General features: G+C 41.9%; 1 protein-coding gene across 1 annotated transcript in view; it reads right to left on the bottom strand.

The window, feature by feature from the left end:
* Positions 1 to 2,068: 2,068 nt before the first annotated feature.
* The window catches only part of SLC25A33 (solute carrier family 25 member 33), a 29,462-nt gene continuing 15,140 nt past the window's right edge, over positions 2,069 to 16,390 (bottom strand). Inside the window, exons 3-7 of the mRNA XM_082397999.1 lie at positions 11,240 to 11,317; positions 8,979 to 9,079; positions 6,957 to 7,023; positions 3,740 to 4,020; positions 2,069 to 2,565 (exon numbers count right to left, since the gene is read on the bottom strand). Of these exons, the coding sequence (XP_082254125.1) occupies positions 2,363 to 2,565; positions 3,740 to 4,020; positions 6,957 to 7,023; positions 8,979 to 9,079; positions 11,240 to 11,317 (730 nt within the window). The 3' untranslated portion in view covers positions 2,069 to 2,362. The remainder of the gene's footprint in view (positions 2,566 to 3,739; positions 4,021 to 6,956; positions 7,024 to 8,978; positions 9,080 to 11,239; positions 11,318 to 16,390) is intronic.

Consider the following 16,390-nt stretch of genomic DNA (forward strand, 5'->3'; position numbering starts at 1 on the left):
CAGAGGCTTTCCTGTGCTTCACTTCTGCTTTCACCACAAATGAATGAATAGCAGTGAAGCTTCCCTTCAGAATGTGAGGCGTTGTATTTAAGCACCATTCTCTTTCCAAGGAAGATTAAGTGTCTGTAGAACGTCCCACTCAAAGGAAGGGCTCTGTGATCTATGTGGACAAAGAATGCACCCAACAGTTCTGTCCTGGGCGTGACTAGAAGCTCACCTTGACTGGGGTGGAATCGTAATCCTTAAGTGAATTGAATGGAATGGTTTGCTGGACCTTAGCTTCAGAGTCGGATCATCGCGTAGGCTCGGATGCCCCTTCCACCTTACATTCATCTACTCAGCAAGCAGCACAAACCCACGATTGCTCAGTTTACTACTTACCTCCGGCGAGCCAGGCAAGCCTCAGAGCCTCTCATTTGTAAAATGTGCATGATGGTAAAATGTGCCTCCCAAGTTTGTCAGAATTAATTTAAATGAGAAAGTAACACCTTGCACAGTGCATGGCACACACGGGTAAGCAACGAGGGTTTTAAAAGCCTTATACATACGACTACTGAAAAATGGTGAAATGTCAGTGACTAAGCTTGTGGAAAAGGGAGAAATCAATCATGGGATTTTTCCATTAACAGCTCAGTGATATATGCCACTTTAAAATCCAATAAGCCCCTTTCTAGAGGAAGCATCACTTTCTCCCTGCTTGTTCTCTTCCTACTTCTGGTACTCAACGTTTCTTTCATTTCAATGCCCTGGTGCAGAAGCAGAGAACTAAATTATACCAGCTTAACGTCAAACTTATTACCTCAAGAATGTATAAGTGAAAATTATTTCCAAATAATTCTCATACCCAACTAGTGAATATTAAGCAACCTAACTTTTGACCTTCATATTAGATAAAATCTTGAGGAAAAATTCAGGCTTTCGTATGAACATTAAAATAGGAAGGTGTTGCTAAGTGCCACTATTAAACAGTTAAAATGAGCTTCTGGAATAGAAATATCTTTGCTGTCACGCACTGTAGAATCACTGAAGTTTGACTAAAGTCATGTATTTTGACTTCCATTTAGTGTTGACAGTTGTAGCAAATTATGCTAGAGGGCTCAGAAACACCAACCCACCTCCTTTATGACCAAAGGTGAAGAGAATTAAACTCAATTGCATTTCAATTTGAAAATATCCTCTTCTCATCCCTACCAGAGTATCTGCCACTGAATCTGAAGTTACAGTGCATCAGTGATTAGAATCAAGTATCTTTCTAGATATTCAGATTGAAAAATAACCTTAATGTACAGTATACGCAAATTCCAGTGAAAGAGTTCATGGGAAGACCATCTATCTTACCTGCCTTCTGTCTTATTATCTTTCTGTCCTTTATTAAATTTCCTTTACAAATGAGGGGGGGTTTACAACGCTGGTGATTTCTCGTTTCTAGGATTTTTTTTTTTTAACCTTAAATTCTAGAGTATTTAAACACCACCAATGCCTCCTGTCAGAATAAAAGAGCACTCCCCTAGGGGTGGGCAGTCAACGGTGCTCCCCGCCCCTCTTCTCCAGTGGTGGAGCCCCGAGAACAGGGCTGCAGACGTGCCACGTTCCACACTCACAGCTGACTCAGGAGGCTGCCCTCCGACACTCTCACAATGGACCTGGGCTTGACTAGGCTGAACTGGGGGACGTACATCCAGGGGCAAGTTAGTTGGTAAACCATTCTTTAAAACTCTTGCCTTTGGTTCAAACTGGGGATAGAGGATAACTTCTGGAAAAGGTTTATAGTTTAAAATATTTAGTGTCAGGAAGCTGTACTTATTTTTTTAAACTCAGCAGCCGGAAAGCTTAAATGATCAATCTGTGGAAGGTCTGGAGACTAGCTGGGAAGTCTGTCCTGGTCTGCCCTGTGCCATCAAGATGTGGCACTTCCTACCTGTCCCACAGTGCAGGATCTTACAGTCAGATGAGAAAACAACTGTACCTTGACTTGACAGTTTTTCTCTGCGTTTCTAGGCTTATGCTTCACTGAAGTCCTTAGCTACGGTTTACCCTATGGCGGACATAAAAGAGGACACAAAACAAATTTATACTTAAATACCATGATTTAATTTACTGGCTGCTTAATCCTGAATTCTCTTAAGTTAAAACAAAACAAAACAAAAAAACCAACCAAAAGTTATAATTAACTGTTAACGTTAATGAATTTAAACCTTCCAGAAAGCATGAATCCAAAAGGAAATGTCCAACAGGTGATACAAGCCAGATATTCTACGGCCTTTCCTGTTTCAGTCTCAAACATTCTACACATCAATGGAAAAAAAAAAAATTCTCTAGAGTTTCTCAGTTTTATTCTTCTAGAGCACAATTTTCGGGCCTGTTACTGAGCATGGTCTTCTAACAGGTACACAATTAACTCATAGGTAGACAACACAATGGCAGTATTTGGTATCTGCCGGATGAGCTGGGCAAAGAGTCCTCTATAAAAGGCCAGGTAGCCTTCTTCCCGGAAGACCAGCCGAGCAGTCTGGACAAAAGACTTGTACTTGGTGCCCTCCTCCCGGAGCCGTGTCCTTATGACTTCTGCAGAGAGAAACACACATTTCAGGCTACAGATGAACTGTACTTCCAAGCAATATGTGCAGAGAACGCGAAGCACACAGCTTTATAAACGTTAATGTACAGCTATGGCTCTTTGCCATCTCGGCTCTATTTGGTTGGGGTAGTCACAGAGAGACAATGAAAAGTTCTTTTCAGAACATTTTCTAACTCTGGGAATTGGTCAGTTGTCCCAAGACTGATGTATACATACAAAAGTACCAAATAACTTCTAAGGGTTTAAAAAATAAGCTTAGTTTGAATGGGACTCAATTTTAAGATAGTTTATGGTTTTCTACTCTCAATGAAGTAAACACTGTCATTTCCCTGGAGGTGTATTTGTATTACGTATGGTGACATCTCCAACAAAACTTTCTTCCCATGTACTCCCCAACTTTCTCCCCCCACCAGGATCCTTCTCCACTCCGTCCAGCCTGCTCCTTTTTCAGACCCTTGCCCACCTGGCCCTGCCTCACCCTGGCACGCACAGCATGGCACTTGTGACTGCCTGTCGAGCGGACTTCAGGGCACATGACCCGGGAAGCATCCAACTCCCTCTCTGCAAGCCCGTGGGGCTGCTCGGTGCCCCAGCACATGACGGGGACTCAATGACCTGTGAGAAGTTGACCGTGTGCATTTGTCACAGCTGACAGTGCAGCGGGTGTTTGAAAACAAAACCTGTTTTTCATGGCACAATAAAATAAGCTGTTTTTTTTTTTCTTTTTAAAGTAGTTCAGTAGAACATTAGGTCTATTATTAATTCCTTAAAAAGTACACTTACCCAAAGTAGTTTTCCTCAGCACTCCATTCAAAATGGAAGCTGAAATTTTTTTTAAAGCTTGGCTCCTACATAATTTTTTTAAATTGAGGAATTTTAAATAAAATCCAGATTTTTGGCTTCTTTGGAAACATCAGAAGTTCCACAACCCAGGGCCCACATTCCACACAGCCAAGTTTTGGCCACAATCTGCTGGAGCCAAGTAAAGCGGAGTTCCCACTGCCCGCGTGAGCTGCACACGTGAGCTGCAGCCAGCTGAGCTGGGCTCAGCTCCCCTGTCACCTGCAGGGGCTTGCACGTCCACCTGAGCTACGGAGGTCTGGATATACTGACACAAACTGATGGCTATTTTCCTGCTCCGGAAGGAAAAGCAAAACCTACCATGGGGGTAAGCGACACAGGAAGCACACCCCTTGGAAAGAGCAGCAGCTGCCATAAGTCCAAAAAAATTTGTGGAATTTTTCTCAGTCCCATTTGTAGAAGAGGCCAAGGGAGCTTCTTTCAGATACTTCTTTAAACTTTCATAAATAGCAAAACAGATGATGGTTTCTGAAATTCCAGCGTACGAGGCAGTTAGTCCCCTGTAGAAACCACGAATGCCTTCCGTCTGGTAAACATAGCGAGCACACTGGAGCGTGTTCATCTGCTTGGAGCCTCTCACTCTGCACAAAGGAGACCAACGAGAGGCCGTTACGACAACACGCTAAGGAGCCCGCCTGCTGCACCGAGTCACAAAGATTAGCTAAAGAGAAATCGCATGGTGGGCGCCACAGTCTTCCCTGGTCTGTGGTTGGCTGAGCCCGGCCTGCTGTGAAGCCAGGCCCATCAGCCCGGACACCCGACAGGCCCACAGGGTGGGACGTGCACCTGTACTGAGTCACAGACTCGTGCTCAGGGTCTTCGATCTACTTTTGGAAAGAGCTATATGGAAGGTGTGCATCACAGAGGAAAATACGACTGCAACAGAATCAAAACAATCCCAATGTCTACACCTGGGGATAGATACGTAAACCGTGGTACATATACTAGATTAAAACAGTTGTGAAGGCAGTCAGATACGGGGAAGTGCTTAAAGTGGAGAGCCGGACAAAATTACACGTAAAGGATAATTGCGATTACTGTACAAATATGCTTTAAGAAAATACTGAAGGAAAACTCCCCAACGTTCCGACAGGGTGGTGAGTGTGAGTATTCTTTCTTACCGTTCTAGTCTCCAAATGGTGTATTTTGATTCCATTATTTCTACATTTGTGAAATTATAAGCACAGAATGGACTACACAGTAACTAAAAAGCCTTGGGCTTGGATGCTCCTACCCCACGACAGGGAGTTTTCATAAACCGCCGGGATGCAAACAGAGTCCCAGGACTGGATAGCGTTCACCCGACGCACGTGGGAGACCCTCCCGTGGGGCAGCAGACCAGGGTTCTGGGTCGCCCCAGCCCCACTCCCTACCTGGAGTGACCTTTGTAACACAAACGCCAAGCACGTCACTCCCCTGCTTAACATCCTCTCATGCAGGGCTTCTCAACCTCGGCACCATCGATATTTGGGGCCAGATCATTCTCCGCTGGGGGCGGTCCTATGCGTTGTAAGATATCTAGCAGCAGCCCTGGCCTCCACCCACTAGATGCCACCTAAGTCGTGAGAGATAAAGACATCTCCAGACATTGCCAAATATCCTCTGATGGAGGACAGACAGGCCCCCTGAACCACTGCTCTAACGGCTCTCTGCTGCCTCAAAATAAAGCCGAGTCCAAACGCCCATTCCTCCCCAGGGCTTTTAAGGATGTGGCCCTCTCTTTTGGCTTCTCCCATCTTATCTCCCTGCACCTCCCTCCTTCTCCAGCACATCTGCATGCAGGACACACCCCTTCTTTCTGCTGCTCGGAATGAACAACGCTTTCTTGCCTCCAGATTTTCTGCACAGCAGATTCCCTGACTGAGGCACCTTCGCACCTGCCGCTGCCCATCGGCTATTCTGTAGATGGGAGGGTGGATGCCACAAGAGTCCCTCCCTGGCTGCACGTCCTGCCCAGACTGCATTAGGGACCCTCCAGGGTCTTGGAGCACCTCAGGCCTCTTATCCCACCAGCCTAGAATTCTCTTTATTTATTTTCTGAAGCTGTGAGCTTCTGGAAGGCAGGGCCCATGTCTTATTCCCTGCTGTTTCTGCTGTGACTAGTTGCACAGGAAGCATGCAACAAATACTCATTGTTGAGGGCTATGTTAACACAGCCCACACAAACACAGCTTTCAAATGTCCTAAGCACGGGTCATTACCAGCCAGATTTAAAAGAATGCATATAAAGGAAGGCTCTCAGCTGACTCGTGCATTTATCCGCTGCTAAACAGAAGTGACGTTAGGACACTGTGTGCACACCTGGAATTGGGAGTGATTGCCAGAGGTTTCCAGGAGAGGACGCTGGTCTGGAGCTTGCAGGACAAGAAGGGGAAATGGGATTCCTGGCGAGGGGACGGCAGATTCAGGGAGACGGAAGCACGAGAGCACAGGACATTTTTAGAAAATCGCAAAGGACCTTGAACGTTAAGCCGAGGAGTGAGGATTTGACCCTGAGAGTAACTGACATTCATCGAAGGATTCTGAGCAAGCAATCTATTCAGAATGATTAGACCGGATGCATTTTAGAAGGTTCTTTCAGACAGAACGGACTAGGGGGAACACAGAATCAAACACCAATTCAGAGGCTATGGGGGTCATTCAAGAGAAAAACAAGCTAAGGCTGACCCCACCTCCACTTCCAGGGGGCGCTCTTGCTCGCTCTCTCCCGTGCTTTCTTTACTGGGTAGCTTAAGGTTAGACTGGACTAGCTGGAAGTTTCCAGCGCCCCACACAACACTTCTAGGCAACCTAGTAACAGAAGGGTTCTTAGAATCCTATCACAAGGCATCGTTTACCATCTTCACTAACTTGAAATTACAGTAGTTACCAGGATGCTCTTTGATCTTATTTAATGTGTTAAAGAATTATATTACTATATTGCAATTAAAAAAAAAAACCCACTGATAATTGTATTTCAATAATCGGTTTTCACTGCTTTTAAAAATATTGTTCTAAAAAGCACCTGTAGGCTTCACCAGAGACTGCCAAGAGAACCCACAGCATGAAAAATCTCAAGAATCCCTGGCTAGTTTCAGCACAGGAATCTCAGATATCTGCGGGCCTTGGAGATTAGAATGCCCCTTCTGAGACTAGGGGCATTTGCTATTCTGCCCTTCCTGGCATCTTCCCACTTGAAAGAGAGGCCACCTGGAGGAGAGCCCGCAGCACTCTAACTTGGGGGCGGTGGGGTCATCCAGGAGCAGAGACCCACCGACCACCCTGTAGATCAGGGGCCACAACTGAGCGAACTTCCGACACCCCCTTGTGTGTTATTTCTGTTGGCCTTTGTCTCCCCACAAGGCTTGGCAGTATCACCCTCAAGACAATAGGAGTTTCTACATATGCTTATATTCAGGCAAAACAAGGATGGGGATGGCTAAGGACGCGCTACACATCTCACTCCACAGCTGGAACTGGTGGAAGAAAAAAAGCCCTAAGAATTCTGATATTAAGGAAGGAACAATTAACAACTTACTTCCGTTCTAGCTGCATCCGGGTTTTAACCATCCATATAGGATTCATTAAGGAATTTGTGACAAAAGCTGGAAGAAAAAAAGAATAGAAAATGTTATCAGTGAACAGAGTCAATGCTTATTAAAGTTGTCTATTCCATGTGATAAACTTTGAAATCAGGCTTTCAATGGCTTAATAATAAAAACGGACGGTAGGAAGCAGTTATATTTCCATACTACAGATGGAAGCTATAGTCCCCTAAAATGTAACATCTACTGGTATGTAGGACCTAACATATATCTCTCAATTTTCTAGAGCCCTGTCTAGTCCATTCAGCCGCTAGGTGGTGCTGTTGACATTCCTGTCAATGTGATTCCATTGGTAACTATTCTAAAACTCAATGGAAAGGTTCAGGTTCAGAAATAATTTGTTTTAAAAAGTTGCTGATCTAATCCAAAAGGGTACCTGATATATAACTTAAAATAGAAGAAACTAAATCTCCATTTACCTGAATCCAAACTTTGACATTTTAATACCCGACCATTTTAGGAAATCAAAGTTTTAAGACTGATCTGCCTATAGTAACCATTTTTAAAGTAAGTCTTCTCCATCTTAATATTGTTAATCATTCCAGACCAACCAAAAAAGCAGTACTGACCTGACACACAGTGAGTCCTCTGGAATACCTCATCCACAGTCTAAGTAGATTGATTAGATAATAGGACCCTAGATAATGGTTTAAAAATCTCCCTCCACAGATGAACAACAAGGACCTACTGTACAGCACAGGGAACTATATTCAATATCTTATAATGAACCATAATGGAAAAGAAGCTGAAAAAGAATATATATGTGTGTGTGTATATACATAAGAAAGTGAATCACTCTGCTGTACACCTGAAAGTAACAAAACTTTGTAAATCAGCTATACTAGAATTACAAAAAACCCAAAAAGCTGAATGTTACCAGGAAGGAGGAAAAAAAACAAAACAAAAAACAATGACAGAAACATTAGCTCCTTAAAACAGCAAATTAAAGACTTCACTAAAAAAAAAAAAAAATCTCCCTCCAGGTCTGTTTTATCTACCAAGGTTCCTCTAAGTTAATTTTGCAAAAGTTACAAAACTGGGGCACAGCTTTTCGCGTATCGCTAACGCCCTATCGGCCTCGGCAGTGAAGCCTGACCTCCTCTGAACCCCACGCACTCCTCTCAGAGCTCCATATTCTGTAAAACACCTTTCTTGTTGTGAAGCAGCTCTGCTAATGTCATTTCCCATTTGGGGTCCAGAAATTATTATCTGTAACTATTCAGATGGATTACTAGTACTTTCATTTGGAGTAACAGGGACAAAACTGATATGTACAACCTGGAGGGTAGAAAGTTTTCATAAAATGCCAATTTAATTCTCTAAAATACCCTTCTATTTAAATAGACATAAAAGTTGCATCGAAAAAGACATAGCCTTCTCTCAGAAATCTACATGTCCATGTTTTTGCCAAGTATTTCCTGGGGAAAAAATCCTTTTGTGAATTTTCTATGGTAGGTGGAATGATTCCCTCAAAAAAGAACAGAAGCTACCTAATCTATCACTGATCCTACTCCAAGAATCCCGCTACAAGCCCTGAGCCCTCATCATACAATCCAACTGTTAAGGACAGAAGTGCCAACTGTACTCAGGGTAGGCTGGACACCGTCGGGAGCCACAGAAAAAGCAGCTCGAATTTTAGAAAATAATGTAATAAAAAGGCATGAAAATACATTAATATTCCTTTAAAAGATACATCACACTAACCAGTAGCATGCATGAGAACATGTCAATTTTGAGGGAGAATAAAAAGCTTCAGGGGTAAAAGAAAACGGAAGCAAGTTATAAACCGCTCTCAAACACTCATGTTTTATCACTTCTAACATAAAGCTTTAGGAAAATGATTTTAGATGCAAACGAAGCAGAGACCTAATTTCTAATTCCTGGAGAAAGCTGTTTGGTACAACACATGCTTTAGGAAAGTGAGCAACTCATCTCCACTCACTACGGTAACATACCTGCAGAGCCAGCTGAGAAAATGTGCACAGTATTGCTATTAGGCACGAAAATGCCATTGAACTGCTCTTTGGCTTTGGAGTAGCATGCAAAGTACACAGCCCTGTTAGAACAAAGAGAGAATGCTATCAAGACGCTGGTTCGACGCTATACAATACGTATGTCCTTCCACAACCCCTGACAAATTTAGCAATGTGGGAAAGAAGTTAACATGTAACCGAAAGCTTGACCTTATCTGTGCTAAAACCAAAACCTGCTGCAGGCATCTTCCGGAAGCTCCTGATTGTCCCTCCAGAAAGTACTCAATGATGATGGACATGCCCAAAATAACTGAGGAAAATGAGGTTTTGGTAATATACATACAAAGTCCATTTACAGTCTTCATCCTGGATGAATGCCAATCCTTTTAAGCACCAACATATACTATAACTGTTAAAATTTATAATACATTTCTAAAACATACCACACTTGTCCTGCCTTACACCAAAATGAGTATGTCAGATGTACTGTGAACGTTTTTCCTGATGACGCAGGATCACGTAGGAACACGTACGGTGGCACATGCGTTTTCATCACGTGCGCCCTCCACTGACGTGCTCCCAGCCCCAGAAAGGGACTGCTGGGGGTGGCGGGACCCCCACCTTGGCTCTCCGGTCTTCTCTTCTCCGCCTCTGCCTGCTTCCCCACTTCTGTCTCCTCTCCTGTTGGGGCTGGAGAGCAGAGCCTGGCTGTGATTTTCCCTGCTTCTTCACCAGCAATGTCAGGGAAAATGCTTTTTTTCAGCTGGCCCGTGGATCAATTACAGAATGTATTTTTCAACTTAGGATCCTGACTACGTATCATGAATGTGTTATAAAACAGTCTTTCGTTTTTTTCTAGGTCCCAACTGTTCTAAATGGGTGTGGTGGCCAGGACTCTATATCAGATTGACAGAAATTAGCACTGTCCACAAGTAGATCTGACTCCATTTTAAAAATTTACTACATATATGCAGTATGTTTGCCTTCTCTTAATAATGCATACCTCATATAACCTCACAGACTAGTACTTTCTATATCTTCAATAGATTATACACATAAGCTACAGAATTCCAAAGGAACAAAAGGATTTAGTAAGAATCTGCATTTTTTTTTATTGGCGTATAATTGCTTTACAATGTTGTGTTAGTTTCTGCTGTACAATGAAGTAAATCAGCTATATGTATACCTATATCCCCTCCCTCTTGGACCTCTGCATTTTTACAACATCCTCAGGAAATCTGTGTATAAACTGGGGCACTGATATGCAAGTATTCTAGAAGCTTTTAGTCTTCAGTTTGTATAAAACAAAATTCTCATTTTTGTTATAAAGATTAATTTTGCTTAAAGTCTATTCAAGTACTATGTGGATTCACGTAAGTGACCCTTGTCACTGAGCTCCCCCTCCCAGGAGGCAATTTCTAGAAGCAGTTTCTTACCTACTTTTCAGAGATACGCTGCTATGCGCGCGCGCACACACACACACACACACACACACATGCAGACGTTCACTTTCATATCCGCACACGCCTATCCTCTGTATCAGCACTGTCGAAAAAAACTTTCTGCAGAGATGGAAATGTACTATACCTATGATCTCCAACACAGGAGCCACTAGCTACATATGAATGCTAAGTAACTTGAAATGTGGCTGGTGAGACCAAGGAACTGAATTTTTAATTTTAATTGATTTAAGTAGCCCCACATGACCAGGGGCTACTGCACTGGGACAATGCAGCTTGATATATTCAAATAAGCTTTAAAGAGAATTAAACCTTGTAACACAAATAAGAATTTTTTAAATAAAGTAAGCTTGGAAGCCTTTAAAATTGCTTTAGATCAGTGCTTCCAAGTGCATATGAATCACCTGTGGGTCTTGGCAGAATGCAAATTCTGATGTAGGTCTGGGGTGTGGTCTGAGATCGCGTAGTGTTAACAAGCTCCTAGGTGATGCCAATGCTGCTGACCGCACGCCATACTGAGAGCAGCAAACACCCAGAGAGGACACCACGTGACGGGAGCAGAATCATTCTCAACTTAAGAACAAAATAACTAAGAATCTCTTTCTCACGCACACACTGAAAGACATGCCAACAGTTATCACCATTTCTATATGTCAGATGCACTCTGGCAAATCCTCCACAGAAAAAGAAACTAGACATCTAGCGGCATTGCCCCTCGAGTAAGAAAGGACTCAGTGTATTAGATACTGTATGCAGTGAGCTAGCCGAAAGGTTAATGCTTACCTTGATGGTGCAACTCCAACCAAATTTGGACCCAAGCCTCTAAAAAGTGACTTTGGTCCCTCCTTCTCCAAGATCGACCTGAATAACGAGAAAAGATGTAGCTTTAAAATCCTTAGGCAAGGCCTGTGCAAAATGATAAGGGGTCAGCCTTCACATTAGCTCCCTGAATAAAGAACAGAATGTTTACAAAACCCCAGGGTCTTATCTGATTATATTACAATACAAAATCAGAAAACTGATGAATACTGCTTTCATTACTACAGTGAAAAAACATGCTTCAAAATCTCCCTTGTTCAGGCAGGAGCAAGGTGTTCAGGGTTTGCACTACCCACCGACATCCTAGGAAGGCAGAGAGCAGCAAAGGGTCTGAAACAGGAAATGATGTCCTTGTTATGACAAGATTCACTGAGAAACAGGTTGAGAAATTTCCTCGGATGGTATTTCTTTTGGATTTATTCCTTATTTCTAATAATCCTATCTTCTAGATCTTTACCTATTATAGGAGAGCCCTAAACAGGGAAATGAGGGATAGAAAAATCCAGTAATTTTCATGGGACGGATGATTGCTCTTTAAAGCCAAAGCTTAGTATATCAAGTTCAAAGAGAATACTCTGCCTGCTTTTTCTTTAAAAACTTTTAGCTGTGGTAACATATACATAAATTTTCACCATTTTCCATTTTTAAGTGTATAGTTCAGTGGCAAAAAGTACATTCACACTGTTGTACAACCATCACCAGCATCCATCTCCAGAACTTTTTCATCTTCTCAAATAGATTCCAGAGATAGCCTCATCCACTAGAGGGCAGACAGCAGAAGCAAGAACTAAAATCCTGCAGCCTGTGGAACAAAAACCACATTCACAGAAAGATAGACAAGATGAAAAGGCAGAGGGCTATGTACCAGATGAAGGAACAAGATAAAACCCCAGATAAACAACTAAATGAAGTGGAGATAGGCACCCTTCCAGAAAAAGAATTCAGAATAATGATAGTGAAGATGATCCAGGACCTTGGAAAAAGAATGGAGGCGAAGATCGAGAAGATGCAAGAAATGTTTAACAGAGACCTAAAAGAATTAAAGAACAAACAAACAGAGATGAACAGTACAATAACTGAAATGAAAAATACACTAGAAGGAATCAATAGCAGAATAACTGAGGCAGAAGAACGGATAAGTGACCTGGAAGACAGAATGGTGGAATTCGCTGCTGCGGAATAGGATAAAGAAAAAAGAATGAAAAGAAATGAAGACAGCCTAAGAGACCTCTGGGACATTAAACACAACAACATTCGCATTATAGGGGTCCCAGAAGGAGAAGAGAGAGAGAGAGGGGCCGGAGAAAATACTTGAAGAGATTATAGTGGAAAACTTCCCTAACATGGGAAAGGAAATAGCCACCCAAGTCCAGGAAGTACAGAGTCCTGTACAGGAGAAACCCAAGGAGAAACACACTGAGACACATAGTAATCAAATTGGCAAAAATTAAAGACAAAGAAAAATTATTGAAAGCAGCCAGGGAAAAACGACAAATAACATACAAGGGAACTCCCATAGGTTAACAGCTGATTTCTCAGCAGAAACTCTACAGGCCAGAAGGGAGTGGCATGACATATTTACAGTGATGAAAGGGAAGAACCTACAACCAAGATTACTCTACCCGGCAAGGATCTCATTCAGATTCGATGAGGAAATCAAAAGCTTTACAGACAAGCAAAAGCTAAAAGAATTCAGCACCACCAAACCAGCTCTACAACAAATGCTAAAGGAACTTCTCTAAGTGGGAAACACAAGAGAAGAAAAGGACCTACAAAAACAAACCCAAAACAATTAAGAAAATGGTAATAGGAACATACATATTGATAATTACCTTAAACGTGAATGGATTAAATGCTCCAACCAAAAGACACAGGCTTGCTGAATGGATACAAAAACAAGACCCATCTATATGCTGAAAAGACAGTCTCTTCAGTAAGTGGTGCTGGGAGAACTGGACAGCCACATGTGAAAGAATGAAATTAGAACACTCCCTAACACCATACACAAAAATAAACTCAAAATGGATTAGAGACCTAAATGTAAGACCAGACACTATAAAACTCTTAGAGGAAAACAGGAAGAACACTCTTTGACATAAATCACAGCAAGATCTTTTTTGATCCACCTCCTAGAGTAATGGAAATAAAAACTAAAATAAACAAGTGGGACCTAATGAAACATAAAAGTTTTGCACAACAAAGGAAACTACAAACAAGACGAAAGGACAACCCTCAGAATGGGAGAAAATATTTGCAAACGAATCAACGGACAAAGGATTAATCTCCAAAATATATAAACAGCTCATGCAGCTCAATATTAAAAAAACAAACAACCCAATCCAAAAATGGGCAGAAGACCTAAATAGACATATCTCCAAAGAAGACATACAGATGGCCAAGAAGCACATGAAAAGCTGCTCAACATCACTAATTATTAGAGAAATGCAAATCAAAACTACAGTGAGGTATCACCTCACACCAGTTAGAATGGGCATCATCAGAAAATCTACAAACAGCAAATGCTGGAGAGGGTGTAGAGAAAAGGGAACCCTCTTGCACTGTTGGTGGGAATGTAAATTGATACAGCCACTATGGAGAACAGTACGGAGGTTCCTTTAAAAACTAAAAATAGAATTACCATATGACCCAGCAATCCCACTACTGGGCATATACCCAGAGAAAACCATAATTGAAAAAGACACCTGCACCCCAATGTTCACTGCAGCACTATTTACAATAGCCAGGTCATGGAAGCAACCTAAATGTCCATCAACAGACGAATGGATAAAGAAGATGTGGCACATATATACAATGGAATATTACTCAGCCATAGAAAGGAACGACACTGGGTCATTTGTATAGACGTGGATGGATCTAGAGACTGTCACACAGAGTGAAGTAAGTCAGAAAGAGAAAAACAAATATCGTATATTAACGCATATATGTGGAACCTAGAAAAATGGTACAGATGAACCGGTTTGCAGGGCAGAAATTGAGACACAGATGTAGAGAACAAACGTATGGACACCAAGGGAGGAAAGTGGCGGGGGTGTGATGAATTGGGAGATTGGGATTGACATGTATACACTAATATGTATAAAATGGATAACTAATGAGAACCTGCTGTATTAAAAAAATAAATAAAATTCAAAAATTCAAACAGATTCCATACCCAGTAACACTAACACTCCATCCCCCCACCCCAGCCCTGGCAACCACCCTTCTACTTTCTGTCTCTACGAATTTGATTGCTCTAGGGATCTCACACAAGTAGAATCCTACAGTATTTGTCCTTTTGTGACTGGCTTCTTTCACTCAGCACAGCGTCATTAAGGTTCATCTATGTTATAGCATGTGTCAGAATTTCCTTCTTTTTAAGGCTAAATTATAAATCCATTATATGGATGCCCCACATGTTGTTCACTCATTTATCCATGGATGGACACTTGGGCTGCTTCTGCCTTTTGGCTACTATGAACGTGAGTGTCCAAATATCTGTTCAGGTCCCAGGGCAACTAAGCCCATGCACCACAACTACTGAGCTGGCGCGCCTCAGCTAGAGAGCCTGTGTGACACAAACTACAGAGCCCACATGCTCTGGAACCTGCGCGCCACAACTAGAGAGGAGAAAACCCACACGCCACAACTAGAGAGAAGCCCGCGCACCACAACGAAGATCCGGCGTGCCGCAATTAAGACCCGACGCAGCCAAAAAATAAATAAAATAAATAATAAATAAATCTTAAAAAAAAAAAAAAGTAGGCTAAGTGAAAGGAGCTGGACACAAAAGGCCATATGCTGTACGATTTCATTTAGATGAAATATCCAGGAGACAATCTATATAGACAGAAGGAAGATTAGTACTTGGTTGTCTAGCGCTGGGGGCCTGGGGATGGGGAGTGACTGCAAACAGGTTAGGGGATTCTTGTAGTGGGGATGAAAACGTTCTAGAATTGTTGTGATGGGAGCACAAAACTCTGAACATACTACAACAGGAGAACTGTGTGCTCTAAGTGGGCAAATTGCATGGCATGTGGATTACATCTTAATAAAGCAGTTAAAGAAACAATAAAAACCCAGAAAGCCTCACTGAAAAAGTTTTTGAAAACAGAAGTCATATTGGTAGGAACAGAGTTTTAAAACAAAATTTAACCCTTGTGCTAAATCAATCGCTTAACAATAGATAAATGATAAAACTGGAATATAGACTGTAGATTAGTTAAAAAGCAGTACATCAATATTAAATTTCCTGAATTTGAAAACTGTACTGTGGTTTTAAGAGAATATCCTTTTCGTAGGAAATAAATGCTAAAGAATTAAGGGTAAAGGGACATAACGCATGTAACCTATTTTCAAATGGTTCAGAAAAAAAAAAAACTGTATGTATATAGAGCAAAAACAAATAAGCAAATGTGGCAAAATATTAAAAACAAGTGACCTGAGGTAGAGTGTATAAGCAAGTTATTTGTACTGTTCCTGTAACTTTTCTGTAAGTTAGAAATTATTAAAAAAAAAAGTTCTTAAAAAAAGGCTATAGGTCATAGGTTATAAAAATACTGAACTCATGTTTGTAGCCCACAAAGTCGCGAAGCAAGGGTTGGGGTAAAGACAATTCGTGGGTTTCTGTAAACCTAACACTCCAAATGAAGGACACGGAGTTCCAGTGCATTTTCACACTGGCCAAAACCAAGCCATCTGGTCCTTAATACAGGCATCAGAGTTTAGTGTTTTCAACTTTAAATACTTTACTGTTACTCTTTCTCAAAACAGGATTGGGCTTTTAAAAAGCCAGGCTCTCTCATCCAAAACTTCTCTCAAATAACACCCTGAAGTGACCTACACCTTATAGTATAGCATGTAAAAGATTTCAAACGGTCAATACATTCAACATTTTTTAAAGTTCAGACTCCATCTTTGGTCCCCATGAATGTCCACCGTGCAGCCGGCCCAGGGGTCACCTACACACAATTAAGGGAATCTCTGGCTCCAGGGAGCTGGGAGCCGCTCATCTATAATGCAGTAGGGAATGCATGTCCTCAAGTGACTCAGGCCTTTTAAGAACTGCAGAAAGGCTGTCTCCATAGTTACGCATATTAACAGTGGGCAAAAAGTCAA

Source organism: Balaenoptera borealis (genome assembly GCF_965194805.1).
Source record: "Balaenoptera borealis genome assembly, chromosome: 1".
NCBI classification, from domain to species: domain Eukaryota; kingdom Metazoa; phylum Chordata; class Mammalia; order Artiodactyla; family Balaenopteridae; genus Balaenoptera; species Balaenoptera borealis.